This window comes from Phasianus colchicus, chromosome 2 (assembly GCF_987193195.1).
Source record: "Phasianus colchicus chromosome 2, bPhaCol1.hap1.1, whole genome shotgun sequence".
Lineage (NCBI taxonomy): Eukaryota > Metazoa > Chordata > Aves > Galliformes > Phasianidae > Phasianus > Phasianus colchicus.
Window position 1 is genome coordinate 84,540,447 of NC_143437.1, and position 22,391 is coordinate 84,562,837.

At 36.9% G+C, this 22,391-nt stretch overlaps 1 protein-coding gene across 1 annotated transcript in view; it reads left to right on the top strand.

Annotated features, from left to right (window-relative positions):
• The first annotated feature begins 2,054 nt into the window (after positions 1 to 2,054).
• LOC149919151 (protein eyes shut homolog) overlaps positions 2,055 to 22,391 on the top strand; it is a 71,602-nt gene continuing 51,265 nt past the window's right edge. Inside the window, exons 1-3 of the mRNA XM_090136148.1 lie at positions 2,055 to 2,287; positions 5,502 to 6,350; positions 8,389 to 8,502. Of these exons, the coding sequence (XP_089992274.1) occupies positions 5,606 to 6,350; positions 8,389 to 8,502 (859 nt within the window). The 5' untranslated portion in view covers positions 2,055 to 2,287; positions 5,502 to 5,605. The remainder of the gene's footprint in view (positions 2,288 to 5,501; positions 6,351 to 8,388; positions 8,503 to 22,391) is intronic.

The following is a 22,391-nucleotide window of genomic DNA, read 5'->3' on the forward strand; positions in this document are numbered from 1 at the left end:
TTATAATGTTCCTTTTATGAGGAATCCTCAGAGGACTCTGATAATTCTCTTGAGTCCTGACTTTGCATTACATCATATTGACTCTTCTCTAATATTTGACACGGAAGTATATCTCACAGCAAGAGGATATGTACAAGAATAAGTTATTTTATTTAATTCTTGAGTTCTTGTAACACTGGGTATTTTGAGGCATCAGACTCACTGTTGCTGTCTGTTTATCTACTTTTTCTATTAACGCTCCAAATGCTGACAAATTCTGTGTAGTAGATAACCAAACTCTTTGAGCAGAAAACTAAAATGTAATTTAGTTTTTCTAACTTATCTCTTCAAATGCTCCTGTTGTACAGAGAATGTCTGTTTGATATAAATGGAGGCTGCTATGCTTTCTGTTACTATAGTATTTCTAGTGATTTATTGTTCATTTCAATACTGTGTTATTTGCTTATTGAATTTTTCCATCCCTCTAGTGTTTTTTATATGAATCTATGCTTTAAAACTGTACCAATACACCAAAGCCTGTGATGTTTTTATTTCATTTATTTGTAGGGAATTGCAGATTGTGATATGTGCATCATTTCCTTCCTATGCACTCCTGTTCAGCCATATCAGCTCCTTTTATCTATTTGTCTGTTTTCAAGTCCTCATTAATGGCACAGCTTTTTTCCCCCCTCTAATACAGTGTCCTTAGATAGTGTTGGCTTTCTCTATGAGAATTTAACCCCGCTGAGTTCTTTTAAGACTCTTTCTACTAATTTAACTGTAAAAGTAGTTTCTTTTTTGGGAGCTGGGAACTAGAGTGGAGGTTTTTTATTTTGTTCTTCTACAATCATTTTGAATCTAAGAAAAGAAAGGCCTCTGCTAGAGTGCCATTCTTAAATTCTGAATAAAGAAGTAAAATATAACAAAAATAACAAATCATGGCAAGGCTTGCTTTGCATTTTGTAGGTTCTCTAACCTAATATTCCAAGAAACAGGCACTGATTCTATCTAAATATTTAACTGTTAATCTTTAAACATGCTGTGTTCAGCTGTTTGCCCAATTTACAAGGTAGCTGTAATCTCCTGTTATTCTTGAGCTTTCTTTCAGCCTTTGTGACCTCAGCAAGTGACTGTCAGGATCACAGTCAGGTGAAGCATCACAATCCCAGGTAGAGAAGTACAAGCAAAGAACACAGGAAAAAATAATGGTGCTTTCTATCTAGGCTATTTGAAAATGACGTATTTTGTCCAGCATGTATTTTGGCTTTTTGGCTCCTTGGACTTTATTTTTGGTAGTTGCTTGGTCTTTATATTGGTATGCAAGCACATTAGGTGCATAAAACTGCAAGAGAAGTAAACAGGAGTAAGAGGCATGGGGAAAGCTGCAGGGTTGTGGAGGAATCATGTCATGAATGGGCCTGTGCCCCTCATGGCTGGTTTCTGATGCTCTGCATCTGATGTTCGCAATGGAGGGAAAAACTGCCACCAAGCTAGAGGAGCTTACAGCCCAGCTCAAGTGTATCTGGCTCCATAGACAGTGGGAGCTGGAGACATAACAATGGAGGCCCACCACACCACTGCGGTACATATACCACCAAGGAGCTGCAGCTATAGGCAACCCACAGTATAAAGGTCTTGGGACCGGTGCTCTTTAACATCTTTATCAATGACATCGATGACGGAATCAAGTGCACCCTCAGCAAGTTTGCTGACGACACCAAGCTGAGTGGTGCGGTTGACACGGTTGAAGGAAGGGATGCCATTCAGAGGGACCTCGAGAGGCTAGAAAGGTGGGCCCGGGTGAACCTGATGAGGTTCAACACGGCAAAGTTTTGCACTTGGGCCGGAGGAATCCCAGGCATCCCTACAGACTGGAAGGAGAGGTCCTTGAGAGCAGCCCTGTGGAGAAGGACCTGGGGGTCTTGGTAGACGAAAAACTTAACATGAGCCAGCAGTGTGCCCTTGCGGCTCGGAAGGCAAATGGGATCCTGGCTCCATCAAAAGAGGGGTGGCCAGCAGGGACAGGGAGGTGATTGTTCCCCTCTACTCTGCTCTTGTGAGGCCCCATCTGGAATACTGCGTCCAGGTCTGGAGCCCCCAGTACAAGAAAGACAGGGAGCTGTTGGAGAGGGTCCAGAGGAGGGCCACAAAGATGATCAGGAGACTGGAGCACCTCCCCTATGAGGACAGGCTGAAAGAGCTGGGCTTGTTCAGCCTGGAGAAAAGAAGGCTGCGGGGTGACCTCATTGCAGCCTTTCAGTACCTAAAGGGAGCCTACAAACAGGAGGGGAATCAACTTTTTGAAAGGGTGAGTGACAGCAGGACAAGGGGAAATGGTTTTAAGCTGAGGGAAGGGAGATTTAGGTTGGATGTCAGGGTGAAATTCTTTACTATGAGAGTGGTGAGGTACTGGAACAGGCTGCCCAGAGAGGTTGTGGATGCCCCATCCCTGGAGGTGTTCAAGGCCAGATTGGATGGGGCCCTGGGCAGTCTGGTCTAGCATTAGGTGGAATAGTTGGTGGCCCTGCGTGTGGCAGGGGGGTTGGAGATTCATGATCCTTGAGGTCCCTTCCAACCCTGGCAATTCTGTGATTCTGTGATTCTGTGATAAAGGACAACTTGCTATGTAATAGACACAGATAGCACATATATTTGTAAAATGCACAGGATAGAAGCCATATTGTGCAAGCGCTTTAACTTGAGCCATTTTTTATATTATTTGTAGTTTAACTCATGCTTAAAAAAGATGTTTTCAGATGTGCATTGGAAATAAAGCAAGCGTGGTATCACTATCCCGTGGAGCAGCAAGTGGGCTGTCTTGCAAGGGTGAGGAGATGGTAGTGGGTGTGACAGTGAGCTCGAAGTACCATCACACAGCTGACAGCTCTGGTACCCCGAGCCAACAGTCCAGTGGTTCCCAGACTCAGGTCAATGAGAGAGAAATCCCCACATCAACTCAGGAAATTGAATATTTGAGTTAGGACCTGGATAAATGGGATACAATGCCAACTAATTTCCCAGCTCCAGCATAGCCCAGGTGAAGATCAGTTATGAGAGCCTGAGCTTAAATGCAGATCCTGAGTGAGGCAGGGGGTCTCCAGGAAGGTCCTCTACAGCTCTCCCAGCTCTCTTCATACCATCGTGATCCAAGGTCACAGCACTTTGCTACCAGAGCCAATCACAAGTGCGGACAGGCAGACCAGGAAGGATGTGTGCAAGATGCAAGGAGGGGGCAAGAAGTACATTCCTGGCCCAAGCAAACGGTCATGACTTTCCTAAATATTTTCTGATGTATTTCCTTCTTTGGCAAGTTCTTTTTTTCTTGGAGATTCTTTAGTAAGATAACTTGTATGGGTACTTCTGCAATCTTACTTAAAATGCATTTTGTTTTTGTCATTAATATTTAATAACTCATTAATAAAATAAAATAATAATATTTAAGATACTGGACTGGAATGCAAATGGCATAGACTTTGCTTTTTGCTTTTAAATGACTTCCCTGGGGTCCTGTGTAAACCTTGCTATTTCACTTCTCCATTACTATAAAAAGATTATGCTTTCTTTCACCCAGTCTTACATAACTTTTCCTTTGTGAGGTAGTTTTAAAGTATCTTACTGTGTATCTTACATGTGCAAGTCTTGGGTTTTTCTTTGTCCTTATAAATTACATGGAAGCATGTGGAATTATAAGAAGTATTTGTTCTTGCCTGATCTAGACATAAAATCTGACAGTTATAATTGCTTTCAAATTTTATCTCATGGAACGACTTTATCTCATGACTTATGGTATCAGCATTTTGTGGATATTGAATTTTTTTTGTTGACGTTCTACACCATCTATATTAGTATTGAAACTATTTCGTGCTTAGGTCTTAACTTTTAATACTCTTTACTGTATTTTTTTTTTTCCTCATGATTTTATTGCTAACACAAACAAATAATCTTTATTCACTCTTGGTTTTCATTTTCCCTATTCTTGCCCTATTCTTGCCACTCTCTTACAGGATGTATTTGCTTATTTAAAATTGCTTATTTAAAGTTAGTTATTCTAGTACTCTTACAGTAATATCTTTCAGTTATGTGAAGACTAATAATGAATTTTGTAAAGACCAAATATAAACTTTTTTAATGCTACTGATTACTTACTTAGAAAGAGTTCAGAAGTTTTTTTCCCATACAAATACTCTGTAGAAGTACCCTTTATCAGTAGAAAAGAAGCCCGTATTTGATATCAGAATTATGCAGAATTACAGAGATGAAAGAACTATGTGGGCAAGAATTCTTCCATGTTAGTCATTCAATTGCTCTCTTTTCAAAGTGTCTAAAAAGAAAGATAACCTTTTATAAACATTAATTTTAGTAACCTCTGACAAAATCTCATTACAAAAAAAGATGTGTAAAGACAGGTTGCAGAATGTAGAATTTCTTAATGCTCAGTAATACAAAGCATAGACTTTTATATCTGATAATAGTGACGGATGTAATAGAAGCTATAATGGATATAATAGTTCAACTTGCTAAATGAGAAGAAAAAATGCTAAATGATCCAAACTGTACATTTGCTAGAACATTATTTAATGGTATTGCTGAACATCATGTGACACTCAAGATGATGGAATAGTCTCAATATAGGTATATGCCAGTTATTCAAGGATAGTGATTCTGCAAAACTTTTTTTTTTAATTATTATTTTTTTCTCCTACGGGGAATTAGCTCCAACTGTGGAAGTAGTGAGAAATTAGAAATTATCTTACTGCCTGGCTGTGGAGTAGGTGGTTAGAGTATGTCTAACTTATCTGAAGGCAGAATTGGAATTTGATAATTAAATGAAAATAAAACAGTTTTGAGAAGGTGAGCAGAATGCATCTTCTACCTTTTGAATTTAATGTTCTAAGCCTCAGGTCTTGCACTGTTACTAGTTGCTAGTTAATAATTCACAACCTTATGGTTTCATCTAAGGCTTTAATAGCTCTGGTCATTGCTTCACAAAGGTCATTGGGCCAAGCTCTCATGCATGATTTACTAAGGAGGTCCAATTCTGTTAAAGGTTGGCTCAGACACTGAAGATTACTTTGAAGCAAAAGGAGAGGGAGAGCAAGAAGGCAAAGGCAAAAGCAAGTTGCTGACCAGCTGGAAGAGAAATCGTTTACTCCAGTGCAGTAAATGCTTGCCATGTGTTTTTAGCATAGTTAATACACAGTTTCATCAGATTGCCTATAGATTGTTTCTGCATGCACTGCAGTTGTGCATATAGGACTGACTGGATGTGGCTTTCTTTCGTCAGAGGCAGGTGCTATATACTGTTAAGCTTTACTCATAAATAATATTGGATCCTCCAATGGGTTTGCCCAAAAGAAAGAAAAACTGAGGAATGTCAGAGAAAGAATTCTGATGTTTTATTACATGTCAACCCTACTTTGCTGAATCTTTTCTTTGTTCCTTTCTTTCTTTTTTTTAATGAAGCTTTATCAATCTACTGCATTCAGCATGAAAACAATGTTTTTCTCTGTTTGAATTCCTAGGCTACCAAAGAGAATACAGAAACAGCATAGGAAAAAGGTGATCTAAATCCATCTTCAGTAATAAAACAGATGTGAATGAAGACTCCCACGTGCTAATTGAAACAATGACTCCAAAATCAACGGTTCACATGGTAGTGTGCTTTCTTCAGCTCTGCATTGTGAAGGCGCAGATCATATGTGAGAGGCAAATAACTGCTGAATGGCGAGTGGAACCAAAACACGTTGTAATGGAGTGGACACTAAGGAAAAATATATGCACAGACTTTTACTCAGAATGCTGGAATGAGAATAAAAATTCTACTAGGGAAGACAAAAATATCAGTGTCCCTCAGATATGCCCTGTACAGCTTCAATTGGGTGATAGTCTCTTCATCTCTTCTGAGACATCATTTCAATCCTATGGTATGAATTTGGTAAATGTCTCCAAGGAAGAATTTATTAATTGCCCTAAAACTGGCTTTCTTCAGGAGCAGCAGATTTTTGTTTGCCAGATAAGAGGACTGCACCAAGTTGACCCTACCTGGCTTGGTGTTGGAACTCATTACTTTGTGGAGCTACATAAGAGAGGCCCACATCTGTGCAACTTGGGCCTTCGTCTGAATGTAACTGTGAAGCAGCAGTTTTGTCAAGAGACTCCAAATGCACCATTGTGCTCCAAGCATGGAAGATGTTTAAGCCATGTTTGGGAAAAACAGTATAGTTGCCATTGTTTCTCACAGTATTCTGGAAAATTCTGCCAGAAGTTTAATCTGTGCTCCACTAAACCTTGCCATAACAATGCCTCTTGTACCGAGAAATCAGAAGGCACCAGAAATACATATGAATGCACTTGTCCTCCAGAGTTTTCAGGTATTTTTTTCCATCTATGACTAAGTGTTATTGTCCACTAAAGAGTATAAGTATATATAAAATGAGCATGTCATTAGCAATGTTTCCATACATTTTGGTTGTCCACTGCCCTTACTGTACATGCACAGTGCCTTTCACTGTTAGTCTCTCATACGAAACTAGGTAGTCATTCAAAGATAGTTTGTACTTGCTTACATTCTTGTGTTCATTGTAGAGGGAAAATTAAATGATCATCTTCATGCTTTTTTTCCTACTTAAGAACATGACAGAAGTAACAGATTTTTTTTAGTATGTTTGCTCAACAACAACAAAAAATTCTTATACAAAATAACAGAAATTCCTGGGAATCAGCCCATACAAAAACAACTACTTAAACAAAATTCTGAAAATTTAAAAAACAATGTCTTCAATAAAAATAATTCATTTAATTAGAAAAAAAAAAAAAGAAAAACCCAATACTTACGTTTTCCATAATTTTTACATTTTATGTTCCTTTCCAAAGAAGTTTGCTAAACATGCTTGTTTAACTAATTGTTGCTATCATCAGATTAAATATTTCATGTAATTATAATAATAAAAAAAAATGACTGAATTTTATGTATGTAAAACTGCAGTATTTATATTGTACATCTGGGCAAAAACATATTTGTTTGCTATCAGAGTACAGTACGATTATATACATTCTTACCCAGTCATTGACTTGATTTCATGGAAAAACAAAAGGGGATGATGTAAACAATGGATATATTTTTCCTGCATTCTGAATAATGCAGCTCAGGAAACCAGAAAGTACCAGAATTAGTCATTCCTATCAAAAGAAGGATTGTTGCAACTCTGTCCGTACTTGTGGAACAGAATTCTAGCAAATGTTCCTTCAGTTGCTGCCATTCTGTGCTCTTTCAATTGTGATGCTACATTATGATACACATTGGATGAGTCAGGAATGAGTAGGTTCACAAAAAGAATTTAAAGATTACGTTAAAATAAAGTTTGATGTAATTTATTTTTACTTGCTTTTCAAATGGCATAATTGTTCAGTTACCAATGCATTTGCAAATAGATTATGCAAGTATGAATATATCAGTGTTATGAGAAAAGTATTTTGTTATAATTTAAAACTTTAAACAGTAGCACAAAACTAATGGCAGAAATCACTGATGCAGTATGTTTCCCATTTCTTTTGTGACTTCTGGGGGCTGTGTAAAATGCTTTGAAAATAATAATGCCTAAAAAGCCTGCTACTCCTATTATTCAGACTGATTGGAATATTCATAAGTAATTAAAACTAATCATGTTTAGAGCAGACATTAAGCAACGCTCAAAATATTCTGCTAGCCTATATGAGACAGTGTTAACTAATGCTATCACTTTGTACTGACAGTACTGGTCCAATAAATAAACTGTATGAGAACAAGAACTAGGAGATTAAACCATCAAATCATGGCAACACAAAAGCACTGGAAGTAACAGCATTTCCCATAACAACAAGTGTGTTAGAAAGTGGGATAATTGCCAAATCATAAATTATGTTATAGTAACAATACAAGTAGGAAGTATATTCATGTTTTTTATGCCCATATGCTGTAATAGCATAAACAATTGATAATTGAAATGGCAATTCTCAGAAAGATGCATAATAAGAAAAACTTAGTTAAAAATTGGACTGCACATGAAAACAGCTTTGTGTTTCATTTTTACTTTTTATGCTGGAAGAAACTGTAAGCTGTATTCATGTCAAAAACAAACAAAAAACAATATCTACTCTATTAATTGCATTTCTGCATTTTATGTTACACGTGAATGTGTAACCGCGTGGTAGATGAGGTAGATAAACATTAGTTCATATTAAAGCAACTAAACAGTTTTGTACCGTTCATTAAAACTCCAGTAATTTTCTTGAAATATAGTGACCAGCATTAGCACTAACATCTATCTATCCATCTAATATATTATTTTATTTAACATATATATTAGAAATATTGAGAAAAAAATAAAATATTTAAATAAGTTCAGTGTTCTTATTACTCCTTTTAAATAGGTAAAAATTGTACAGAAATAGTTGGACAATGCCAACCACATACATGTTTCAATGGTAACTGCAGCAATGTAACTCCAAACACCTTTCTTTGTGAATGTGACAAGGGCTTTACAGGTAAGACAAAACGTTTTTTTTCTTGGGCTATAATAATGGTGTGAACCTTTTCTTTATTGAAATGGCTGATTTAGGTTGTTGTTGTACGGTTTTGCTTTTCCTCAGGTTTTCAAAATGTCTTGTATCATAAAGAAATCGGACTTCTTTAAAGGACTTCAAGTGAAACTGTATAAATAACAGAAGCTTTTGATACTTAATTTGCATCCATAAGGACCTTCCTCTTGGCAATATGACAAGAAAAGGTTCATAATCCTCATAATCTTTCAGAATCAATTCACTGGTTGTCAATTACAGTTTTGCAAGAATTCAGGATCAGTTCTTGTTGGATAATTTAGGATGTTCACAATGCTTGTATTCATAAATTCAGTATCCTTTTAATAGATGTGCTAGAAAAAATAAGATAGAAATAATTTAAAAAGTCAGTAATTTCCTGATTTAGTGGTGTCTCTTGATTTAAATAGAAAGAAGGTGACCAATTTTCTTCTGATTCATTTCACAAATAAAATGTCTTCATGAAAAAAGCTTAAATTAGAAAATATATCTACACCATGCTATTATACACACCTTTTTTTGGAAGTCAGACTTCAAATTTAAAGCTGTTCATTCTTGTACTTCACAGCAGAGATTTATTGTGTTGGTATAAGAGAAGTAGCAATATTCACAAGAACGGTAGTTAAGAATAAGATAAGCATAAAGCTAGTTAGAATTCTCAAGGGCAGTAAAACTTCTAAAAATGTACGTTTTGTGGAATCATTAGTTATCCCTGAAAAGAAAAAAAAAAAAAAGAAAAAAAAAAAAAGGTAAGTAAATCATTACATTGAGATATGGAATTAAAAGTAAGGCAAAACACAGTGGGTGGCAGGAGGGCAATTAGATGGAAGTAATAGGGATTCAAGTGTCAGTCTTTATTTTCTTAATGAGAGACTGAACATTCTTATTGACATTTTAGTTAAGTCTAAGTATAATTGTATTTTAAAAAATAAAACAGATGTTCCTAATTATATATTTTCTAACTCCATCTTATATTCTTCCTCCCTTTAGAATCACAGAATCACCAAGGTTGGAAAAGACCTACAAGATTATCCGGAACACCTGTCCACCTACCATCAATATTTCCCACTAAACCATGTCCCTCAGTTCAGTATCTAAATGTTTCTCAAACACCTCCAGGTTCAGTGACTCCACCACCTACCTGGGCAGCCTAGTCCAGCACCTGACCACTTGCTTAGAGAAGACTTTCTTCCTAACATCCAACCTGAATCTTCCCTGGCACAACTTGAGGCCATTCCCTCTAGTCCTATCGCTAGTTACTTGGGACAAAAGGCTGACTCCAACCTCATCATAACCTGCCTTCAGGTAGTTGTAGAGAGCAATAAGATCTCTCCTGAGCCTCCTCTTCTCCAGACTACACAACCTCAGCTCCCTCAGGTACTCCTCATAAGACTTGTGTTCCAGACCCCTCCCCAGCTTCATTTCCCTTCTCTGGAAATGCTCCAGGGCCTCAGTGTCTTTATTGTAATGAGGGGCCCAAAACTGAACACAGTACTTGAGATGCAGTGTCACCAGTACTGAGTACAGAGGGATGGTCACTTCCCTGCTCCTGCTGGCATCATTGCTTCTGATACATAAGGATGCCACTGGCCTTGTTGGCCACCTGGGCACACTGCTGGCTCATGTTCAGCAGAGCATCAACCAATACCCCAAGGTCTAGTTCCACTGCACAGTCTTCCATCACTCTGCCGCAAGCCTGTAGCATTGCCTGGGGTTGCTGTGCCCAAAGTGCAGGACTTGGCACTTGATTTTGTTGAACTTCATCCCACTGTGCTCAGTCCATCTATCCAGCCTGCCCACATTCCTTTGTAGGTCCTTCCTTCCCCCAGGCAGATCAATGCTTCCTGCCAACTTTGTGTCATCCTTCCTTCACTGTATAGGGCATCACAGTCAGCCACATTCTGTGAAAACTGAAAGTCCTTTTTTCAAAAGAAAAAAAACCTTTCAGTAAAGTTTTTTTTTTTTCCCATGCATGATCTATATCTTTATAAAATACCTACTTTTGTCCTTTTCACTCCTGAAACATTTCTTTTGAAATCTTTGAATCTCTACAGTTTTCACCTGCTGAGGTTGAGTTGGGGTGGCAAGGAAAATTCTTAAATATAGAAACCTGAACCCACAGTTACATGAATATAGTTCAGAGCACTCAACTCTAGAGAGGGTGGCATGGAAGCAGTCATTGCACTACAGTCTTCTAGGTTTCTGGTAAGAATTGAGAAGAAAAGTAAGGAAAGAAATTGTAATTTTGAATTCTCTCTCACTTTCTTCTCTGTCAAGTTTAAATGTAATTCAGTATTTTTTCTTTCTTCTAAGCAAAATAAGTACCATAGGAGGAGAAGGCAGGCCTTAAGGAATTGAGGAGGTTCTCTTTATCACTCTATAGAAAGTGATAGAACAAGAAGAAAATGAGTTGTGCCTGAGAAGGTTTAGCATGGATATATAGAAGAATTTCTTCATGGACATGATAGTCAAACATTGGAACAGGCTGCTCGGGGAAGTAGTGCAGTCCCTAGCCAAATAAGTATGTAAAAAATGCGTGGAAGTAGCACTAAGTGTCATGGTTTAGTGATGGGACTCCAGTAGGTCAGGTTAGTGTTTGGATTTGATGATCTTGGAGATCTTTTCCAACTTAGATGATTCTATTCTGTTAAATTACCTCATTTTTTCCTGTTGTAATATGAATTACTTCAGTTTTAACTGTTGGAAGTATGCAGTGCATTGGAATACCTTACATCAGAACTGATGCACAAATATAAAACATAGTATTGCAATTATTTTCTGACAAAATATGCTCGTTTTAAGTTTACATTTCTTTCTGTGCTAGCGTGTATTGGGGCAATTTCAAGAATACTTATCTAAAGAATTATAAAGATGTAAAAAGACATTCTTCTGTTGTTATTCCACTATAACTGTATTGTTTTCTCAGACAAGATGTTTTGTTTAATTACAAATTGTTTATTGAGAATGCTGTTACAAGTAGTAGATTAAAACCTTTCGTCTATTTTAGTGGTTGAACTCATGCGTAGAAAACATGAACATAAAACCAAGAATGTGCAAATGATGCTTAAGAACTTATAAACCTTAATAAACAAAATGCTACTGGCAGTAACAGTTAGCATGATCCAAAAGAAAATGCAAAATTTCTTGTCAGTGGAAATTGAGATATGTAAATGTACGTGTTCTAGCAAGTGAGATTCAATCGTGATAGATCAGAGAGGAAGACAGAGTTTTGTTGTTCTGTGCTTGTTTCAAGTCACTTTTGGTGGTTTTTCATATGGATGTTGTTAAAATCAGTGCCTTCTGTTTGGACCATCTTTATAGCTGGCCAAATTAGTGTCTTCTGCATACATGTGCATCCATCACTGGTATACCTGTTCATCTTTGCCACTGGTTGAACATGCAAATGGGAAAGTAGCAGCTTTCATGAGAAAGGATTCCTAGGTCTTTAGGTGCATAGGACTAGCTTCCCACAGACGAAAAGAGGATCCTTAGATTCTGGTCTCCATAGAGGATGTCCCTCTTATATATCCTCTATTCTAACAAAGAGAATGTTTCAGAAACTAGCATTCTGAGACATTTTGTGATCCTTAACTGAAGATGCACTGAAAATTAATGTGTCTAATTCACAAGCTGCAGGAAATATCAATATCTTAGCTATCTATAATGGCAATGCTTAGGATGTTTACCATGTACAGTGGTGGACTGAGATCAGTATTTTTCCACTTGAATATATTTTATTAAATCCAGGAAGCTTTTTATTCTATAGGTGGGGAAAAGGGAGACTTTATCACAAGAAGTGATTAAAATACAGTTCTGTATTGAACATGAGATTGTTGCCTCTTTTCACATATTTCTATAATTGAAATCCTTGTTTCATGCCTCCCCCAGAGACCCTGTTAGCCTCTTTACAGTCTATGACTAGTTCCCTCCTCACCTGTCAAACAGGAGATGTGATTGAGAATGAGGTGATTTTGTTTGAAGCTACTTTTTAGAGCTTCCATCATCTAGGTGCTTCAGTTTAAAATGGTCTGTTTGCTTAATCCATTCATTAAACCCCAAGTACTTTGAAAAAGGTCATAATTATAAAAAGACTTTAGTGTATATGTGTGTATATATATATGTGTGTGTGTGTGGAGTGAAAAATCCATTATTAGTACAATTAGTATTTTAACAGCCACATGTTTCAATTTATCCAATGCTAACACTCATAATCCAAATTAATACCCGAAACCTTATTATTAATATTCCAAATATATTATACAAGAGAAAAAACATGAAGCTACTCTTCCAAGTACCTATTTTTCACTTGGGTGTTATGCACAGCTTTCTAGTGTTCCTCTTGGTCCCAAGGTCAACACATGAATCTTCTTCATGGGGGAAATACTCAAAAGAAGTCATCAGCATTCTGAGAACTTGTAGGGAGGAGTATAATGTCCATGGTGGAAGATTCTTTCTTATTAGTCAAGAGACCATCTTAGGCTTCTATTACATACTTTACATATTTTCAGATGGAGCCTTCCAGCACTTCAGTGCCTCAAACACAAGTGACTTGTTTGTAAGGCACTGGGATGGGGTGGAGCCAGCCTGAAGAGATACTTGCTATACAGAATTTGGTTTTAACTGTTTTCAGGGAAGAGAGATGATAACGGGGATGCAGGAAAGTGAAGGGAAGTGGGCAATTAGAGATCAAGTCTTTTCAGGCTTAGACTATGAGGATGATGATCCTTGGTACTAAAATAATCCCCAAAATACAATTATTTATATATTACAACTAATATAAATATCTTATAACCTTATAACCTATAACCTAAATAAAAAACTTATAACTACTCAGTATCACTGGAGTGGAGAAAGTATGGCCAAGGTTTCTGGCCATTTTTATGCATGACACCAAAATGGCCATAGGTTTTATAGTGTTGTGGAAGAACATGCATGCAGTAGTTTGTTGTTTTTTTTTTAAATGAAGTGTTATTTTATTTATTTTTTTTTAATCATATGATTTCATGTATATGAAATCCATGCAGTACTGTGACATCTGTAACAGCATGTCCAGAATAAGAGTTTGCAATTCTCACCTATCTCAAGTCTCATAGATATATTTATTCCTTATTATAAAACGCTTTCTATACAATAAATCAAATTGGTTTGTTTTCTTTGTCCCTTTTGCAGTTTCATTTACAACTTATTTTTAATCTTTTTTTTTTAGAAAATTTAAATTAGAAATTTCAAAGTTTAGGGATTAACACTTACTCAGCATTCTTTGCTATATTTAAGATAATTATTAAATATAATTACAAATAATTATATTTAAAGTACAGTTTGTGCTTTAAATACAGCTGCAAAGTAGACATTTTGCTCCACTGCACATTCAACATGTTCCTAAAGCAGTTCCTGTCTTCTCCGATCTGATGGTTGGGACTCAACTATTTTCCAGATGGCATTCCTATTGCATACCAGAGATGTTATATGTCAGTCACATATGACTCAGACATGAAAATAAATTGCCTAAACTTGTGCCTGAACGTGGTACAGATAATCAGCCTTACCTAATAATAAAAATACTTAACAAAACCTTCTTGGAGCGACTCTAAACAATGAGTTAATTTATCTGATTTCGCAGAATTTTTCTTAAATGTTCTCTTCATGCGTGATTCTGCTGCACACTTCAATAATCTAATTTTCAAAATTTCTTATGAGTTTTGATAAAACCTTCTGCATAATACCATGCTTTTCCTTTTATTAATGGAAAAGTGTCATTAGTTAATAAATAATATTCAGGTTTTGAGTATATACTCAATATCTGATAGTGCTTTATGATAGGCAAATATAATTACACTAGGATAACACTGAACACATATTCTTCCTGTAGTTTACAGTTAGCTACTAGAATAGCTTCAAACACTGAGGAGGTCAGTGATCCTTTGCTCACTTTATAGGTATTAGTCAACTTGCACTCAAGTTTCCTTATTATTAAAATTTATGTCAGGGCAAATTCTATTGATCTTTCCAAAGCTTAAATGTAAGTCAAGACCTTGGAGAGTAAATTGTACATTTCATTGACACTCTAATCCAACCCGTCAACTAGCAAGCATTTAACGAAGTGAATTATAGTTATATATATATATATATATATATATATATATATATATATTTTTTTTTAAAGGAATGATTACTGAAAATGAGATGAATAAAAATATGTATTTCTACAGTTAGAGAACTTGACCTATTATAAGAAAAAGTGACACTGTCAACACCAAAAGAAGTCTAAAATAGATGACAATGTGTTAACACTTTTGGATTGTGTACTGATTTTAAGTATACTGATTATAAAATTCACTGGGGACGTGTACTTCAGCTTTGATAAAGTGAACTGTTTGGCTGATGAAAATGTAGAGTACAATATTAGGAATGACTAAACTCAGAAAATGTATTTTTCCTCATCAGTTCTATTCAGCTTTGTGAAAGCACGCTGTTTGTTGATAGTACAGGCAGTGTCACATTAAAAATTTGGTTTAAAAATATTTATTTTTTATTATTTATTTATTATGTGATTTGAAACCCCTTGATAACCCTGATGATATGAAGCTGGGAAAGAGATTGTCTGACACAACAGAAGTCTGTGCTGCAATTCAGCAAGTCCTGAAGTGGCTAAAGAGTTGAATGGAGAGGTTATATTATAAGATTCAACAAGGGCAACTGTAGAGTCCAACAGCTGGAGTGAAATAACCTCATGCATCAGTACAGGATAGTGGCTAACCTACTGGAAATGAGCTCTGCAGTGAAAGACCTAGGTGCCTTCTGAACACCTGATTGTCTGTGAGCTAGTAGTGTGCCCAAGTGAACAAGAAAGCCAATGGCATCTTGGGATGCATTAAGAAGAGCGTGGCCACCAGGTTGGGGGAGATGAATCCTCCTCCTCTGCTTTGTCTTGGTGAGGCTGCATCTGAAGTACTGTGTCCAGTTCTGGGCTCCTCAGTTCAGGAAAAATAGGAATTTCTAGAGGTGGTCTAGCAGGGGGCTACAAAGATGCCTGAAGCATCTCCCCTGTGAGAAAAGGCTGAGATGACTGAGAGGGAATCTCATCAACACTTATAAATATTTGAAGGGTAGAAATCAAGTAGATGAATCAGGCTTTTCCCAGCAGTGCCTAGCAACAGAACAAGTGGCGAGAGGCACAAACTGGAACACAGGAAGTTCCATATGAATACTTCAAGAAAAGAACAGAGCTTTATACAAGTGATATAAGTGCATATGAATATGCAATTGTATGACTAGACCCAGTTGCATTCTCTCCTAAGTGATTTGCTGGATCAGGGCCATAAGCTATTTCACACTTCCTTAAAATTTTATGGCTGATGTTACAGTTGGGAGAGTAAGATTGTTATCAAAAAGAAAAAAGACAAAAAATAATAACTTTGAGATTAAAAAAAAAAGAGAGAGAGAGAGAGAGAGTAATTGAATGCAATACTGTGTGGCCTAAAGTGATTTTTGCCATCAGTTTCAGTCAGTAGATTATATTACTAGTTTGTTCTGAACTGATACATTTGAAAAAAGTTGAAAACTGAGATTTCTTATGAAATAACTCTTATTAAAAACTAACCAAACAACAACAAAAATAGCAGTAGTCCAAATGCTGCATTTTACTGAGGTGTCAAGTATTACTGTAGATTTACTTTTTTTTTTTTCTTTTCTACACTATGCTGAATATTTTAATAAAGTCTTGTAAGACTTAAACATTATTATCTAAATATCTAACCACTAAGATCTAAACATCTATAAGTTACAATGAAGAAATGTATGTGTCTTCTCTATGTGCTGATAGCTTTTCTAGTTGCCTGTTTACAAAAAGTAAAAGATCCAAAATAAATTAGAAATTGCATTTTTATATATGGATATTGAAATAAAGAAGACTAGAGAAAAAATATATTTTCTCATTGCTATTCAGTTAAATATATTTTACACCAAGCTTAATTTCATCAGTAATATAATTTAGGTTAATGTATATGAAGTTGATATTAATTTTATTTTAGAGAAAAAGAAGCATACAAAGACAAATATATAAAGAGAAAGTGTCTCTTTCAAAACTATGCTTTCCATGTGCTATAAAAAATAAGGTCTGTGGCATCATGGATATAATATTTTATAAATGCATTATAAAGGAGAAAAAAAACCAACAAAACACTCAAAACCCAGCATTTGTTACATAATCACTGAACAAATACGTTGAATATCAGATAAACTATTTTTGATTAACTGTTTTTTGATAGGGACAGATCTTAAGTCTTTAGAGAATTTGTATAAACCATATGAATTTTTATAATCTCATAGAAAGGCCTTGGTTGAAAAGGTCCTCAAAGATCATTTAGTTTCAGCCTCCCTGTCACAGGTAGGGTCGCCAACCAAGACGCCAGCCAGACCAGGCTGCCCAGAGTTGCATCCAGCCTTGCCTTGAATGCATTCAGGGACAAGGCATCCACAGCCCACATGGGCAACCTGTTCTAATCTTAATTGTAGTTGTTTATTCAAACTCCCTGTAGAGAGATATGTCTTACTTTGAATGAAGTAAAGGCATATTCAGCAGAAAAAGTGAAAAATTTGGAGAAAAATTTTTAAAAACTTAATTTTTAGTTATAAATCACTTAAAGTATATGATAAACTTTTATCTCGTTGTAATTTAGAATTTTTTGAGTGGTGGAATGTAGCTTCAGTGTTCCAGCATTTCTGTACTTCATCCAAAGGTAGTATGCTTACTAATACATTGCAATACATTTTTTTCTTTTACTTTCTCAGTCCCATTGTTCTCTTCAGATACCAAATAGGGATGTTCATATCAATTTTCTTTTTACAAATCTCTGTTCGTTTGAATCAGAATGCAATTGTAGTTCACTTTCTATTTAAAATAGTTATGGTAGGAAATGCAAAAATGTTTATCTAATTGTAATTCCTAGCATATAATCATAAGTCTTCTCTAAATATCAATCTTAGAACACATATTTCTATTCAGAGAAGCTTGGAGACCAAGGGAGAACAGGGGTGTGTGGGCTGAAAGTAGAATTCTTGTTTGTATTCTCCTCAAGTACTTGATATAATTGCCCTGAATAGAGAGAAAAATGAACCCAATATTGTAGGAACTAGTGTCTACAGTAGTTTTTATTTCAGCAATAAACACATAATATTGTGACAGTAGGGATAATAGTAGATGCTCTGAAGCACTGTTGAGTGTACCTACAGTTTACAAAATCCATGAGAGAATAAAGATGGAAGCAGTATCTAAGAACCTGGATATTTCAGTCTACACATGGAAAATCTACCTTGGTGGATGAACTAAATGGGATATTTGAGAATTGCAGCCAAACTGTTCTCATCTGTATTTGATTGAATAATGGGCTGAAAATACTAATGACTTAAGAAGTAATGTAAGGCAATATTGATACCAAAAACATTTGACAGTTAACTTATAAATGATAAAGATTGAAATAAGTCCTAAAGAGCAGTTTAGTAATGATACAGTCACTGTCCTACAGATCCTGGTACTTAAACTGCACTAATGAATCATAATGAAATGATAAAAAATGATAAACCCTTGCAATGCAACAACCTTTTCATATTTCAGGAAATCATAATCATGACTAGACTAGACAAGCATCTGTTATCATTAAGAGATAAGATGAGGGAACCTAATTTTATGGTTGATAATTAGCTCCAGCTCTAAACAAACAAGCAACAGAAAAAATGCATAGTTTAAAAGCAAACAAAACACATGCCTCAAGAATGGATGTTACATGTTACAATCACTGATGAGTAACCTACATTTAATGATATGTAATACAGAAGTTATAAAAGGTGCTGGCATGTATGCATATGTGATGTGAAGCCTGTTAATTTGTTTCATAGGCAGATGTCTGTAATGCATATTTCTTGGATATTATCAAAAGAAGGAAAAGAGGCAAAAAAAGGACGGAGGGAAAGAAATTGAATGAGGAAGCAAGAGAATGGAGTGAAAGAAAAAAGAAAGAAATAGAAGGGAAGCAGGTTGGCAGGAAAAGATTAGACAGTTTCTCAGAGGTCTCACTGACATTAAAGCTGACTACAAGCTGACATACCCATCAGCTCATTAGAAAACTTCATTGTTCACTTTGTCATGCTGTAATATCTCAAGATTTTTATAATGAGGTACCTTTTTGCAATCCTCTTTACTCCTATGTTCCTGAAAAATCCACTGTCTCAGTCAGACATGTGACTTATAACAACTGCTGATGATCTCAGTATTTTAGTTTCATTATGATTTCAGAGTGTTATACATCTGATTAGTTAATTTCCTATCTCTGTATTTCACTGGCAAATTACTCTGTATCAAGTGCATTTGAGTGCAAAAAAAATGACTTTCTCAAAAGGGATAAAATAGATTTAATATGCTTAATACAGTTGGGTACATTTACTGCTTTGTGCTTTAAATCACCTAAAAATCTCATGCCATTTTTCTGTGGGTCTTCTTTTGCATCCAGGTAGTATAGGTTGGGCTTTTTTTCTTTTCTTTTTTTTTTTTTTTTTTTTTTTTCAACTTAGAAGGTAAATTAGCTGTGCTGAAAGAGGTTTTCTTTTGATGTTGATGACGTACTTTTGGCTGAACTACGTATTTAAATTCTATCTTTTAAACAACCAATTGCAAATAGTTTTGTCAGTGTGATTTGGAAAAGGCAATAGGTAATGCCCATGCTTTGTAATATATTGCCATATGCTTTTAAAAGCAAGAAATATTTAATACCCTCGTACCATTGATGACCATATAATTAACACTTATCAAAGCAGTCTTCTGAAAAATAGATCTACTTGAAGGAACTATACATAGTGTTTATGTATTAAATTTAGACTTTTCAAAATAACAGCATCTGTAAAGTGCTAAGATAAGTACTAGTGTGTAAACAATACAAACATAATTGTCAACGATTTATGGGCTGGTTTGGCCCAGTTCTGTGACTAGCGAGGTGGAGGAATTTTGCAAAATCCACGCCCCCAGAAACAGGGAACAGGGGACCCCAAAACAATTAAAAACAGCAGCAACGATCTGAGGAGAAACAAACTAATTTACTAAAGATATTATCGGAATGCAAGATAACACACTATGATACAATATAATTAAAATTGAAGCTAATAAATGAAATATAATGAGAGAGATAATGTCCGAAAGTTGGATAGGCCTCACCACAATGCTGAGGTGAGATGCTCGATCCAGTTGAGCAGCAGAGAGACAGCAGGAGAGCAGACGAAAAAGAGCCAATGAAGAAGAGCGCATCAGGTGACCTTGCCAGGAGTTATATCTCCTCTATGTGGCCACAAAGTCCCCTGGGGAATGTAGTTCTTCTTCTCTTCCGGGCCGATACCCAGAACTTGAGCATTAACAGTTAAACCCTCAGTGCCCCACATGATGTTATGATGTGGAATACTGATAACCAAAAATCATAAAACCATGACATTCCACCCCTTATTCTACGTCACTACATCATGCTTAATATATACAAGCTAGAAATAATTCACCCTTGTTCTGCCAGTCCAGGTCTATTTGAGTCACCTCAATTTTGGCAGCTCGGTCTACCTGATGTTATTTTGCTGTTCTTCAGAAGCTCGACTCTTGGGCACATGAGCATCTACATGGCGTACCTTCATGACCATATTCTTTATTCAGGCAGCAATATCTTTCCACAGTTCAGCAGCCCAAATAGGTTTACCCCTTCTTTGCCAGTTACTTTGCTCCCACTGCTGTAACCACCCCCATAGAGCATTTGCCACCATCCATGAGTTAGAGTAAAGATAAAGCATTGGCCACCTCTCCCGTTCAGCAACATCTAAGGCCAGTTGGACAGCCTTTACCCCTGCAAATTGGCTTGATTCTCCTTTCCCTTCAGTGGCCTCTGCAGCTTGTCGTGTGGAGCTCCACACAGCAGATTTCTATCTGCGATGCTTTCCCACAATATGACACGATCCATCTGTAAACAGAGCGTATTTTTTTTCATTTTCTTGTAAGTCATTGTATGGTGGGGCCTCTTTAGCTCATGATACTTCTTCTCCTGGTGATGTTCCAAACTTTTTGCCAGTCCATGATGACCTCTAGGATTCCTGGATGGCTGAGATTCCCCATCCGTGCTCGTTGCATAATCAACACAATCCACTTACTCCGAGTGGCATCAGTTGCATGATGGGTGGAGGGAACCTTTCCTTTAAACATCTAGTTCAGCATTGGCAGTTGAGGTGCCAGAAGGAGCTGTGTTTCAGTACTGATTACTTCGGAAGCAGCCCAAGCCCCCTCATACGTGGCTAAGATCTCCTTTTCAGTTGGACCCTCTGTACACCCGACTCCAAACTCCCGGAGGAGTTTCGGAGTCAGCCTCGGGTCTCTCCTGAGGCTCTTTGCCACAAACTCCAAGTGGGACCTTTCTCTTCAGCAGCAGTGTAGAGGATGTTCTTTAAATCCTGTCCCATTCGTACTGGCCCAGGGCCACAGCACGGGCTATCTCTTCATTAATCTGCTCAAAAGCCTGCTGCTGCCCAGGACCCCACACAAAATCATTTTTCTTCTGCGTCACCTGATAAAGGGGGCTTACAATGAAGCTGTAGTTTGCAACATGCATTCTCCAAAAACCCACTATGCCCAGAAAAGATTGTGTCTCTTTCTTATTAGTGGACAGAGACATGGCAGTGGTTTTGTCAATCACATCTGTCAGGATCTTGCCACTTTATACCCAGGAACTGAATTTCCTGAGCAGGTCCTTTCACTTTGCTTCGCTTAATAGTGAAACCAGCATGCAGAAGGATCTGGATTATTTGTTCTCCTTTCTCAAAAACTTCCTTTGCTGTGTTGCCCCACACAATGATATCATCAATATACTGTAGGTGCTCAAGAGCACCTCCCTGTTCCAGTGCAGCTTGGGTCAACCCATGGCAAATGTTTGGGCTCTGTTTCCACCCCTGGGACAAACGATTCCAGGTATACTCAATGCCCCTCCAGGTGAAAGCAAAAGGCATTAGCAATATCAATGGTGGCATATCATTTGGCTGCTTTTCACTCCGGTTCATACTGGAGTTCTAACATGTCCAGCACAGCAGCACTCAATGGGGGTGTGACTTCATTCAGGCCACGGTAGTCCACTGTCAGCCTCCATTCTCCACTGGCTTTACGTACTGGCCATATGGGGCTGTTAAAAGGTGTGTGAGTTTTACTGATCACTCCTTGACTCTCTATTGACGAATCAACTTCTGAATGGGGAGCAAGGAATCCCTGTTGGTGCGGTACTGCCGTCTGTGCACCGTTTTTGTAGCAATCAGTACCTGTTGCTTTTTCACTCGTAGCAACCCCACAATAGATGGATCTTCTGATAGTCCAGGCAAACAGACAACTGCTTAACACCTTCTGTGTTTACAGCAGCTACTGGAAGTTGAACTCCCAGCGCCCCACATGATGTTATGATGTGGAATACCGAAAGCCAAAAATCACAAAACCATGACACATAATTGACTGACAATGTCAGGCATAAATCATTATCTTGTGTTATTATTTCCGTATTGTTCCTAATCTGGTCAGTATCAGAGTATTGTAGAAAACATGAAATGAATATTTGTAAAAGGTTTTATAACTAGCAGATGATGCATTGCTTCATTGCTTGGGCAAGCAATGGAGAAGTGTGAATGGACGAAGTGAAGATGGGCCTGCAAAAATGAAGAGGAAAGATGTTTATTGTTTATCTTAGTTTCTCATTACCAAACTCAGTTTTAACTGCCAATAAACCAAATTAATTTTCCCTATATTGAATCTAGTTTGCCCACAATACTAGTGGCAAGCAAGC